This window comes from Protomyctophum parallelum, assembly GCF_964188405.1.
Source record: "Protomyctophum parallelum genome assembly, chromosome: 5".
In the NCBI taxonomy this organism is placed as follows: Eukaryota; Metazoa; Chordata; class Actinopteri; order Myctophiformes; family Myctophidae; genus Protomyctophum; species Protomyctophum parallelum.
Window position 1 is genome coordinate 41,382,008 of NC_139702.1, and position 13,397 is coordinate 41,395,404.

General features: G+C 45.4%; 1 protein-coding gene across 1 annotated transcript in view; it reads right to left on the reverse strand.

The window, feature by feature from the left end:
* mast1a (microtubule associated serine/threonine kinase 1a) overlaps nucleotides 1–13,397 on the reverse strand; it is a gene marked incomplete at its 5' end in the record, with an annotated part of 61,437 nt that overhangs the window by 23,463 nt on the left and 24,577 nt on the right. Inside the window, 4 exons of the mRNA XM_083764485.1 lie at nucleotides 1,935–2,143; nucleotides 2,676–2,752; nucleotides 2,901–2,968; nucleotides 4,643–4,775. Of these exons, the coding sequence (XP_083620611.1) occupies nucleotides 1,935–2,143; nucleotides 2,676–2,752; nucleotides 2,901–2,968; nucleotides 4,643–4,775 (487 nt within the window). The remainder of the gene's footprint in view (nucleotides 1–1,934; nucleotides 2,144–2,675; nucleotides 2,753–2,900; nucleotides 2,969–4,642; nucleotides 4,776–13,397) is intronic.

Genomic DNA, 13,397 nt, shown 5'->3' on the forward strand with positions numbered 1-13,397 from the left:
GTGTGTTTATAGAACTACCACGTGTGCAGTGGTTGGAGGTGCATGGTCTCCCATGCCCTTCCATTGATGAAAGTGACCTATAAACTATGACCAACGACAAAAAACTCCCATACCTATTGGGAGAAATACAACAATGTGCAAACACAGCAGCAAGATTTGTGAACAGTTGCGATAAAAGAAGGTTAGCTAATGAAATACAACGACCCTAAGGACTACTACACAATGCTGTACCCCCTCCAACTGTATACTTTCACCATTTTCAACAGTTTTTGTTATATTTTGACACTGGCTTTGGCAATGCAACTGACAAATCTAGACCTCAATATCTATGCCCAAGCGACATAGATATTTTGTTTAATGCGCAGGAAACCTGGGCTCAAATCTTACAGATTGCAGTTAAAAAGAATTTCAGGGCATTTGTGAATGTTTATTCCAGTTTGTTCCTCAGTGACTGGCTGCTCCTATACCCCCACACGTCTGTTTGTTCTGGCCTGTTATCCTCAGTGACTGGCTGCTCCTATACCCCCCAGGGCCCCCACACGTCTGGCGGTGTCATCATGAATGAGTCACATACGTTACAAACGGCACCCTTCATGCCTGAGTGCGTCTTTAAGCTATACTGTAGCAGCTAATAGCAGAGTTGCGGCTGCAGTTTGGAGTCATGTAGCTACATGGAACTGCCCTGGAGGAAATAGAGTTCAACCAGAGAAGAGGATGTGGATGAAACAACTGAGCTTATTTCGGCCATGAAATACTATGACCACAGGAGGTTTGACTTCCTACACTGACTTTCTCAGTGAAATAGGAGTTGTTCAAACTGTCACCTTCTGAAGATCAAAGATAGTCTGAGCAATTGCTCTCCCTATATTTCACCCTATTGATTTCATTCATGTATCTGATACTCTGACATCCATCATACTGAGGGTCAAACAAGGACAAGGATATTTAAGACACTTCAAAAAGCACAAAAGTAGAATCTGCATAGAATCCCTAACATTCCATAGTAACTTCGCCCTCTGGTGGCGGCGGGTGGTGTCACACCGTGACACACAGACACAGACAGACATGTTCTGCCTGGCTTCCATAGTAAGGGCTCAATGAATTTGCAATCATATGATTTCATTTGAGCCCTTATTTAACCATGCAGGCAGATCATGAAGAACTAATTTGTACAATACATTGGGTACATGGTTCCATCTCTCTGAGTCACAGACCTGAAAGGGTCCATTTTGTTCCAAATTATCAATAATTTATCAATAATCCTGTTTTTTGTCGTGTATTTATTGTTACTGGCAGAGCTGTGTCTCTTCTCTTGGCCAGTTCACACTTGTAAAAGAGACTTCAGTCTCAATGTGGTTTTTACTGGTTAAATAAAGGTTAAATAAAAAATAAATAAATTGCTGGGGAACCACTGGAATCCCGCCAAGGACCCCTGAGAGTCCCGACTCCCCGGACCCCACCTTGAGAACCAGTGACAGACACTTGATTGATGAAAAAGGTGAAACGGATCTCTTGTCATTTTCCTGCGACAACAGCATGATCAAGTACGGCGTTATGAAGGGGGATACGATGTTGTGATTCCATTAATGATAATAATAATAATAATTTACCTAAAGATCTTTAGACTGTTATCACAAGCCAAATCTGTTACAGCAGAGCAAGGACACAGGAAACGCCACAAAATAAAGTCTCCGTCTAATTGTAATACATAGAAGAATCTTCAGAATGGGGTGCCAAGCACACCCAGTACGACTATCCAACAATATCCGTTACAACCAAAGGAGAGCAGAAAGAAAATGAGACCGAAAAGACTCAAGATATATGCCGCAAACAAATAACAATAATAAATCAAGAAAACCAAACGCTCTAAAAATAAGATCTCAGTCCAAGCCGGAGGGCATCCGCCAAATAGCAATCCCCTTCAAACCACTTACCCTCCACATACTCCATGACCATGCAGAGGTGCCGGCGAGTCTCAAAGGAGCAGAACATGGAGACAACGAAGGGGTTCTCGGCGAAGGTGAGGATGTCCCTCTCCACGAACGCCTGCTGGATCTGGTTCCTGAGGATCAGGTTCTGCTTGTTGATCTTCTTCATGGCAAAACGCTGACGCGTCTCCCGGTGCCGCACCAAGTAGACAGCCCTGCATGGAGGGAGAGATAGAGAGACAGAGACAGACGAGAGAGAGAGAGAGAGAGAGAGAGAGAGAGAAATAAAATGCAGATAGAAAGAGGTTATGTAGAGACCAAGAACCAGAGAGAAGGCGCATCTGGGTGACACAGGGGTAATTCAAGTTGACTCCATTTGGCCATTTGGCTGTTGACATTCAAAGGAAAAGAGGGTCCTGTTTTTCCTTTATTCTTTGCAGAGGGGTCTCAGATTGCTGCATTAGCAATGGCTGTAAATGGTGCATTTATGGTGCATTTATATAGCGCCTTTATCCAAGGCGCTTTACATAGATGTGCATTACATTCACCCATTCACACACACACTCTTTCATCGTACAGTAGAAACATTGACATTTTAAGATAGTTCAACTAGCCGATCTACATTGACACGTAGTGAGCTTGTAGATCGGCTATTTGAACTATTTAAAAAAAGTGTTCAAAATAGTAAAAAATGCCAAATAGGTTTAGGGATAAGGGGTATAGATATGGCAGCCCCACATGTCTTACCCATATGCTCCATTGCTAATCAACTTGATGGTCTGGAAGTCTTCTTCACTTGGTGGCTTGATGGCTTTCCCCTTTCCCTGGTCAAATAACCAAAAGAAGAAAACAAACGTTAAAATATGTTAAAAATGAAAGTAGTTTAGTCGTTTTAGCTTGAACTTTTGAACGTTTTGTGGATTATTTATCGGTTGACTTTGGTGTGCGTGTGTGTGTGAGTGTGTGTGTTACCTCTGCTGAGTCGTCGGTCTCTGGGGTATGTGGTCCTTCGCTATCATAGCCTTCAAGGCTCACGAGATCTGGAATGAAAACATGGTGAAAACAACAGATTAAAACATTTTTCTCACTTTTTCCACAATAAAATGCTTTGCAGCACAACAGCTGCTACAGTGAGATATAATTTAATTTGCACCGGCGGAAACATCCTTTGCAAAACAACCGTTCAAATTTCAAAACAGCCAAAGGGCCAAATATTATGTCAAATAACAGATAAAGAAAAACAAAGGAATGAGCATGGCGCCTGTCACAGACATGCACAGAGCAAGTTCAGTCAGGAAACTCAGTGCAACGTTGCTGCCGGCCGTTCATTGGGCCGCCTCAGCATCACGTTATCATTCACTTGATTAACTTCATCCAATCACAGACTCATTCCATCTTCATACCGGCTATTTAAACTGGAAGTTTTCACTGCTCAATCTGCTTGCTTGCTTGCTGCTCCATACACTAATACTGCTGCGCTGCTGTCTGCCTAAACTTTTGCTGCTCACCCTCCTCCACCCCAGCTACCACCTGTCGTTTTGGATCTGCTGTTTAGGTATGGGGGAGTTCCTATGGTTGGGACTGATGCGCTTGATCTGAGTACCTAAAAAGCAGATCCAATTCATTGCCAAACCATAATAAATATAGCCTATTGCTCATTTTATGTTCAATAAATATATATTCCATCCATTTTTGAGTTGTCCTGACTGTTTGAGTTGTCTTCCCCCCTGTTAATTGTTCGAGTCTCTTTCTGCCATCTGCTTTGCTTCATATGTCCTCCCTCTCTGAGAAATCCTTGAAGTCTTGAAATTCGGTGTGAGCTAGAGCTTTATTGGTGTGACAGCAGCTATTATGAAATGCACTGATTACATTTCTGTTCTCCACAAGGACAATCGAATATTAATTATCTTCGGAGAGCAGTGTTGTTTAGCCAATCGCAGTGAGTTCACTTGAAAGCCTCAGTGGATAAAGAACCAGATGGTGCTGAACCGAGAAATTAGCAGAGACATCTTGCTTGCTTTGAACGTGACATTACATTGAATAATAGGAACAAAACTGGTATTATCAGCATTGTCGTCGGGGAAACAAGTACAACTGTGTGTGTGTGTGTGTGTGTGTGTGTGTGTGTGTGTGTGTGTGTGTGTGTGTGTGTGTGTGTGTGTGTGCGTGCGTTCGTTCGTGCTTGCGTGCGTGCGTGCGTGCGTGCACATCCGTGAGCTGTCAACGAGCTGGGAGGAAAATAACTGCAAGGGTTTCTTGTGAACAGTCATTCCATGCCATTTAGCCCATCACCTAATGGACAGCTCTGAATGGATTAGAGTGGGGAGGGGGAGTGAATTAGAGCCATGATGATTAATGAAAGACACAGTGATCACCACTGCACAGCCAGACAGTCTAGTCTGGGTGAATCTGCAATGGTTGCTCATCCAATACATCAGGGGTTCTCAACCTTTGGCCATCATGTCTCGTGACAATCCCCATTCTGGGCATGTCATAAAATGCAAACATACAGTAGGTGTAATATACAGCTCACAATGTGGTGTGTTGCGACACGTTGCGAGCTTGTATTTTTGGTCATTTTCTTTGTAGATTGGCTATTTTTGGAAAAAGGAGTGGACCAAGTACAGGCCCCTAGCAGACCCGCGGTCAACCAAGCATATCGGGTGATTCAAATGTATTTATTTCGTATTCCCAATTCCCTCCATCCCTCTCACCCTCCAGTAGGTCCCTGGTCAGTCCCAGCTGGTTGATGATGTAGCGAGGGATGTCCGTCTTCATCAGCTGTCCCTCCTTGGCGTGATCTTCTGCTGCCTCCAGGAGGTGGTAGAACTCTTCTGGGTTGAACTCCTAGCATGGCCACATAGGAAACAAAGGCAATGAGACAAACTCCTTAAAGCTGTTTCCACACTTAGGCATCTAGGCGCGGCAGTTTTCCGCTCAGAGCAGGCGTCTCTTCCTGTTTTTTAGACAGCTGGTGGATGGAAATGAAGCTCCACACACGCGGCTGAATGCTGCGACGGCCAGATTCCCGGAAACGCTGAGAGTGTACAAATGGATGGCCATAGGAAAGAAAGGGAATGAGACAATGAGCATTGGTTGAGCTAGTACTGTAGAATGGAAGGATGAAACTTTCCCCCTCTCTCATGTAACTTACAGAATGGCTAAATGTTCGGTAGGTCAACAAAAGGTTACAAGGAAAGGTTGACACAGAATTGGAATGAAGACTTACTGGCTGTGTTCTACTTCAAACTATTTAATGTCAAGGACCCCCAAATTGATTTTGTGCCAGGGACTCCCATGAGAGAAAATGTGCCAAGATATAAAAAAAAGAAAAAAAAGAAGATCTACAAGCGCATGAACACATCATGATACGATGCATTGTGACTTGTAGATCGGCTATTTTCGAAGTCTTAAAATAGTTACTTAATAATTAATTTTGCTGGGGACCCAGTGGAACTCCCTCAAGGACCCCTGGGGTTCCCTGGACCCTACTTTGAGAACCAGTGACCTACATAACAACGACCTTTAATGGTCATACTGACTCACATAACATTGTATGGGCAATCACTTGGCAGGGAACAAGTGATAATCAAGGCACTGAAGTGTGGTTTACTCCAGGTTTCCTGGAAAGGTCTGTTATCATCCCCCCGAACCCTCCAAACTGGGGTCCCACAGGGATCTGTACTTGGTCCCCTCCTTTTCTCACTGTACACTAAATCCCTTGGCACTATCATCTCTGCTCACAATATATCCTATCACTGCTACGCCGATGACACACAACTGTTCCTATCCTTCCCCCCCTCTGCCACTCAGGTGGAAGAGCGCATGCCTGGCTGACATCTCACAGTGGATGTCCTCCAACCACCTCAAGCTGAACCCAGACAAGACTGAGCTTCTCTTCTTCCCAGCTAAGTCCTGCCCTATGCGGGAGCTAACTATTTCCGTAGACAACGCCCTGGTAACGTCTGTCCCTACAGCCAGGAATCTTGGTGTTGTCCTGGACAGTCAGCTCTCGTTCAAAGCTCACATCACAGCTGTCACTCGATCATGTAGGTTCACACTCTATAACATACGACGAATTAGACCGTTCCTCACCCAGGAATCAGCCCAGCTCCTAATCCAGACAACAGTCTTGTCAAAACTCGACTATTACTATTACTACTATTACTATTACTCCCTCCTTACTGGCCTACCAGCATGTGCACTTAAGCCTCTCCAGCTGATCCAAAATGCAGCAGCTCGCTTGGTCTTCAACCAGCCAAAATTCTCACATGTCTCCCCCTGCTCCGCTCCCTCCACTGGCTCCCGGTCGCTGCCCGCACAGAATACAAAACTCTGATGCTGGCATTCAAAGCAACCAAAGGTATGGCTCCCCCATATCTTGCAAGTATGATTGAACCCTACAAACCCTCCCGCGCACTCAGATCAGCCAACGCAGGGAAACTGGAAGTACCCTCACTAAAAACGCCGGGACAACGCTCCACACGTCCCAAACTCTTCTCCCTTCTGGCTCCAAAACTGTGGAATGCACTTCCCATTGCAGTCAGAACTGCAGCATCACTCCCAATCTTCCGCCGTAGCCTGAAAACCCACCTTTTCAGACTCCATCATGGCCCATAGCACTTACCCTAACCCCTTAGATAGCATTTCTGTTGGCTTAGATAGCATTTGACACAGACTTATAGCATGTTATGTAGACAGCACTATAATTGTATTGTATATAGTCATAGCACGCCATAGTACATATGTATAGCATAGTAGTAAATATGTATAGTTTATATGTATAGTGTATGTATAGTTTCATTATATAGATATTCCACTGTTACTTTCTTAGCTTACGCATGTTTCATGATAAATGCTTTTATGTGATGTATTCCCATGCTTTTGTTCTTGCTTAAATGTAAATCGCTCTGGATTAAGAGCGTCTGCTAAATGCCTAAATTGTAAATTGTAAATTGTAGGTTACTGTCGCTGCGATATACGACATACCCGCCTTTTGTTTTATGTGTTTAATCCGCCGTATTGTAATAATTAAAAAGAAACTCCGTCTTTCCTGCGGAGCTGGAGACGAGATGGTTTCGTTTTGATGACGAAACCGGAAATCAACACATGTTGTGGGCTGCTAGGGCTTCTGGGAAATTGAGGCCAATGCAAATGAACGGGGTACAACGCCTCATGGAGGAGGGTCTTGTGGGGCAGTCTTGCGGCGCACCAAGATGGCGGGTGGTGCGATCGTTCATAACAAGCGGAGCAACCTTTTTTCGACGGATTTTCACGGATCAAAAGCCCAAATAATTCAGCGTATGCTCTAAAGGTAATACAACAATCTCGGCAGTGAAGGGGGGTTGATTAAAATGCGGGTTACACGTTTTAAAACAGTCAAACTGTTAATGGTGGTTCACTGATTAGCACTGTCGCTTCACAGCAGGAAGGGGTGGGGCGGTGGCTCAGGGGTAGAGTGGCCGGATGGGTACCACGAGGTTCCCTGTTCGATCCCGAAGTGTCTTTGACTCTTGAACCTCTAATTGCTCCCGATGTGCAGGTTGGTGCCTTGCATGGTTTCCTCCGCCATCGTGTACAGTATGAATGTGTGTGAATGGGTGAATGTAATCTATACAATCTATGTAAAGCGCTTTGGATAAAAGCGCTATATAAATGCACCATTTACCATTTGTACATAACATAACATAATGGAATCCCACTAATCCCATCATGTTCTTTCTTTCTTCTTTTTTTAATAACCCTTTTTTATTTCATTTTTCATTTTTCACATAAAGCTGTGACATAAATGTATTCAAATAAGGTTGGACAAACTAGAAAGGTATGTACATTTAAGGCACGTAATCCGATAACGTTCCATCATGAAACCACATTTCATCGTGTTCCCTACCATGGTATGGCACGGCTTAATCCACTATAGTTATGGGGTTGCCACATAAACACCATCCCCGCTAACACACAGCTAACATTAAATTGATCCCCTGAAAACATCATTCTGCCTGATGAAGCTGCCCTTTAGTGCTGTCCTGTGGGTTTCCATCTCATCGCTGTGTCGCTAGTGAGGTGGTGGGGAATAACATTTTGATTAGAAAGCAGAGCCCCAAGCAGCCAGGGTCATTTTCTTCCTACACGTTTACTCTCTCGTATCTGCTCGCCTGGAGAGGGAGAGAGAGAAAGCGAGAGAGAGACAGACAGAGAGACAGATAGAGACAGAGAGAGAGGGGGGGGGGGGGGAGGGGGGAGATGGAGAGACAGAGGAAGAGAGGGGGGGTGGAGAGGCAGAGGGAGACGAGAGAGAAAGGGAGAGAGAGAAAGCGAGACGAGAGAGGAAGAGACAGAAAGAGATATATATAGAGAGAGAATACAGAGGTGAAATAACCTTCCCTCTCTGATAACATTCTCTGCTCTGCCTCCCAATCCCGACCAGATCAGACATGAATGCTAAGTAATGTCCACAGACTTCCCACATAACAGCATGTTGTGTTTCTGTGTGTTAGTCGGTGCGACAGACAATTTAATTGTCTGTTAATCGATCATATTAAAAAAATAATCTATTAATAATCAATACCTATTTTGGCCATAAATGGTGCATTTATTATAGTGCTTTAATCCAAAGCGCTAGTAGATTGTGCCTTACATTCAACCATTCATACACCAATTGCTCAAGGACACTTTGACACTAACTCTGGGGGAGCCCACAGGGATCGAACTGGGAACCTCATCGTTCCCATCCGGCTGCTCTAGCCACAGTCATTATAGGCAAGCATTTTCTAAAACTTGAAAAACTTTCCAAAATAGTAGTAGATTGGCTATTTTTGCACAACATGAGCGGCAGTATAAAATAGGCTTAAGTTGGTAACTGATTCATATACTATATATATATATAAATAAATATCTATGTATTCAAAACAGCCTGCTTCTCGATTCATCAATACATTGAAAAAGCAAACGCTAGAATGATGGCTCTTAAGTTAGTTGTAGTCCGAGATGAAGATGTTAAGTCCCCTCTGTCTACAGTACATTCTGCCTGACCCTATCAACCTCTCCTCCTGGTCGCCATAGCAATGGAAAGACGAGCAGGCAAGTAGGGGGCGGGGCTCAGGGCTGTGCCGGTGACAGACAGTCCATCAATCAGCAGTGGTGGAAGAAGTATTCAGATTTCTTTGTTTTTTTGTTTGTTTTTTGTACTTAAAGGGATATTTCACTTTCCAATGGAAAAATCGCGCCTCCCTCACGCATTAGAATGTCCTTCTATTGCGTGAGAGGGGGGGGGCGTGAGTTTGTAGAAGTCCTGTATTCAAAGTATTAGCCACTTCAGAATAATATGTCATATTTAATTTATTGATCATTAACCACTTAACCCATTTTGGGCGGGAACCCCTTTTGTTATTATTTAGTTATGTTATAACTTATAATTTAGCTATTGAAAAATAGCAGATCTACGAGCTTGTAGGTCTGCTAGGTCTGCTGTGAAAATATTTATTTCAGAAAACTGGAGGATTTAGAATAATTTGTTTAAATTTTGAGGTCAGGCCTGAATGGGTTAAGCTTGCTTTTTGTTTTGTTTCATTTATTCTCTCAATAAAAACACAAGGTAACGATTAAAAGACACCGAAATAAGGGTTAATATCACTGCCCAGGGTTTTTTTTATACTCTGACAGATTCGTGTGGTTTTCAGGCAATACAAGTAAACTATAAAGTACCGTGAAACTAAAAGTACCAGTATTTGGAGTAAATGTACTTCGTTACTTTACATCACTGTCAATCAGGGAGCGCAAACTCAGGCATAAGCCTAGCATTGCAGCCCCGTGTATGGAGAGAAGCTATTACCACTAAGTGAGCAGCGGTTGAGTTATGTACGCATCAACAGAGCAAGGACACGCAACTGCATGCATCTCCCGAGTGGCTTGATGTACGGCCGTGCAGACTGACAAGCAGTGTGGGAGAGAAGAGGAATCTTTCACTGCCACATGTTTACTCGGGGAAAATGGTCCTGCATATATTTCACCGCAGAGAGCAGAAAAGCGCACGGTAGTTTACTGTACAGTATGTGTAGAAGATGGATTCTAACCCATTTGGATCTGAGGACGATGCTACAAATGCCTTCTAAATGCTGACAGTTTTCTGAAAATCCCATGTTTCTATGTCAGTCGTTCTCAAACAGTTTCATGTGAAGGACCCCCAAAAATATATGTAATTGGCCGCCGATTTGAGTTAAAAACGTATAAGAATATATTAAAAGATTTGCACCAGACTTTCCGCGCTATGTAGATCAGCTAAAGTATAACATAAGGCTTCAAACACCAAAAGAGGTTCCCGTCCAGAATGTGCTAATTCAGTCGCAGCTTCAAAGGATTCCAACAACCTATGTTTCATGTGCGGTGCAGTACGGCATGCATCCGTTATGCAGCCCATACAGTATGCTGTCATACTATAGACAAGCGCGGAGGTATTATAAATTCATAGATCTGAAAACACTGGTTGTTAGCAACCGTTGTGTGAAGCTCCTACCATTCGTGCCCCCAATAACAAACCCTGTTTCATCGTAACATACATCTTCTCCTCTTGCCATCTTGATTTATATTATTCCACAGATATAATGCAGTACACCTGTATGGAATCACATGCAATTATTATTCTTTTATTTACTACTCAGTAGTTTGTGTGTAGTCATTTTCCAACACAAGCGGAAAGTTCCCAAAAATCTACTGTGGTCTGGGGACCACCAGTGGTCCTTGAGGGGTTCCAGGTGGTCCCCAGCTAAATGATGGAGAGTTGGTAACCACATGGACCCTTATAGATCTTTAACTCTTGGGTAAACATTTTGGGGGTTTCATGGTTTCATTTTACACTCTCAAGAGTTAAATTATTGTTAAACATCTGCATTACTTAATTTACAAGAAGTCTACACAATTAGAGAATGTAGAAGAATTGTTATTTTTGATCAATGTTTGCCTGTTGTCTCTCCTAATGGTACCAACATCAATACAGCATGGAAATGTGGACAAAATCTTATCCAACGACAACTAAAATATTCTGTTTTGGATCTGAGAGGCTAAATCTCACCAAATTTTGGGCCGTGGCTGCATGCCTCAAATGCCGAATAAACAATGGAACTTGATGTGAAAATGGTTGAAAACCACTGGTTTACAAGGGTGCCTGCCCCCGTGTAAAGGATTGATACTGTAGCTGGGAATGAAATGAGTTACAGGTCTGGTACTCTTATGCTCCTTTTTGAGAGCAATAACAAGTTGAGCAGGAAGGCTCAATTCAGCACCGCAGCAGCCACAGTTGGAGTACGGAATCTAATTTCACCCCTGCAACCTCCACCCACACCACCACCACTATACCTCCACCTCCTCCTTGAGGGCAGAGAGGAGTGTCCTCATATCCACAAGATGAAGAAAGAGAGGACTATAATCTTCCAGGCTGGCAAAGGCTTTGAAAAACCTTTTCACTCAATAAATGGCCATTTAATTCCTCCGTGTCTGTGTTGTGTCTCCCTGATTACATTTGGAGCGTGTGTCAGACAGTGTGTTGTGCCTGATTCATACTTGGTTGTGCACGGGCGTACTGAAAACAGCTGATCTACAACAGGCTGCAACTCGACAGAAACAAAGTGTCTTGCCAACCACCGGGGAGCAAATCCACCGTGGTGCAACCGGCTTTGTCAAGCGTCTACATTACAAGAACACGATAATTGGCCCGTGTTCAGTGGAGGCAAGTCGGATGCGGAAGATGATAATATTGTCACTGCATGTTGGGCGGGAGGGGTGGGACGAAGGCACTACATCCTCCCAGTGGGGGGGGAGGGGTGGGACGAAGGCACTACATCCTCCCAGTGGGGGGGGGGAGGGGTGGGACGAAGGCACTACATCCTCCTAGTGGGGGGGGGAGGGGTGGGACGAAGGCACTACATCCTCCCAGTGGGGGGGGAGGGGTGGGACGAAGGCACTACATCCTCCTAGTGGGGGGGGGAGGGGTGGGACGAAGGCACTACATCCTCCTAGTGGGGGGGGGAGGGGTGGGACGAAGGCACTACATCCTCCCAGTGGGGGGGAGGGGTGGGACGAAGGCACTACATCCTCCCAGTGGGCGGGAGGGGTGGGACGAAGGCACTACATCCTCCCAGTGGGGGGGAGGGGTGGGACGAAGGCACTACATCCTCCCAGTGGGGGGGAGGGGTGGGACGAAGGCACTACATCCTCCCAGTGGGGGGGGGAGGGGTGGGACGAAGGCACTACATCCTCCCAGTGGGGGGGGAGGGGTGGGACGAAGGCACTACATCCTCCCAGTGGGGGGGAGGGGTGGGACGAAGGCACTACATCCTCCCAGTGGGGGGGGGAGGGGTGGGACGAAGGCACTACATCCTCCCAGTGGGGGGGGAGGGGTGGGACGAAGGCACTACATCCTCCCAGTGGGGGGGGAGGGGTGGGACGAAGGCACTACATCCTCCCAGAGGGGCGGGAGGGGTGGGACGAAGGCACTACGTCCTCCCAGTGGGGCGGGAGGGGTGGGACGAAGGCACTACATCCTCCCAGAGGGGCGGGAGGGGTGGGACGAAGGCACTACATCCTCCCAGAGGGGCGGGAGGGGTGGGACGAAGGCACTACGTCCTCCCAGTGGGGCGGGAGGGGTGGGACGAAGGCACTACATCCTCCCAGAGGGGCGGGAGGGGTGGGACGAAGGCACTACATCCTCCCAGAGGGGCGGGAGGGGTAGGACGAAGGCACTACGTCCTCCCAGTGGGGCGGGAGGGGTGGGACGAAGGCACTACATCCTCCCAGAGGGGCGGGAGGGGTAGGACGAAGGCACTACGTCCTCCCAGTGGGGCGGGAGGGGTAGGACGAAGGCACTACATCCTCCCAGTGGGGCGGGAGGGGTGGGACGAAGGCACTACGTCCTCCCAGTGGGGGCTCAGTAGGAGACAACAGCAGTGTGGGGAGATATCAATTGGCACGACTAAATTGGGGAAATACAGGGTAAAACAGGGTCAATAATCAAATTGATTATTCTATTGATAACTTTTTCGATTAATCGAATGATCGAGAAGAGTGTTTTCAACAAATCAACCTGGATATATTTTTTTAATAACAGACGATGATTAGTCTGATTAACCAAATGTCACCGCACAATGTGTGGCGCATTGTGAGTTTGTAATTGTAGATCTGTTATTTCCACTATTTGCTATGCCAATTTTAATATTATTCTACTGTAATTTAAGAAAATATATAATTTTGATTTACTCAATGAAAACAATCATATGATCACATTATGGAAAGTAGTTGAGTAAGTAAGGGATAATATCTGGCTAGGTGGTCATTGTCGGGAGATAATTCACCGGGAGTTTAACCACCGAGGCGAATCCCACACAACAAAAAAGGTATTCCATAAGTTCGGGCTGACTGCGTCTGGCCAGTTGCAGGGCTGCATTGTCGGGAAACAAGGAAGTGAGTTGATTTTTGGGT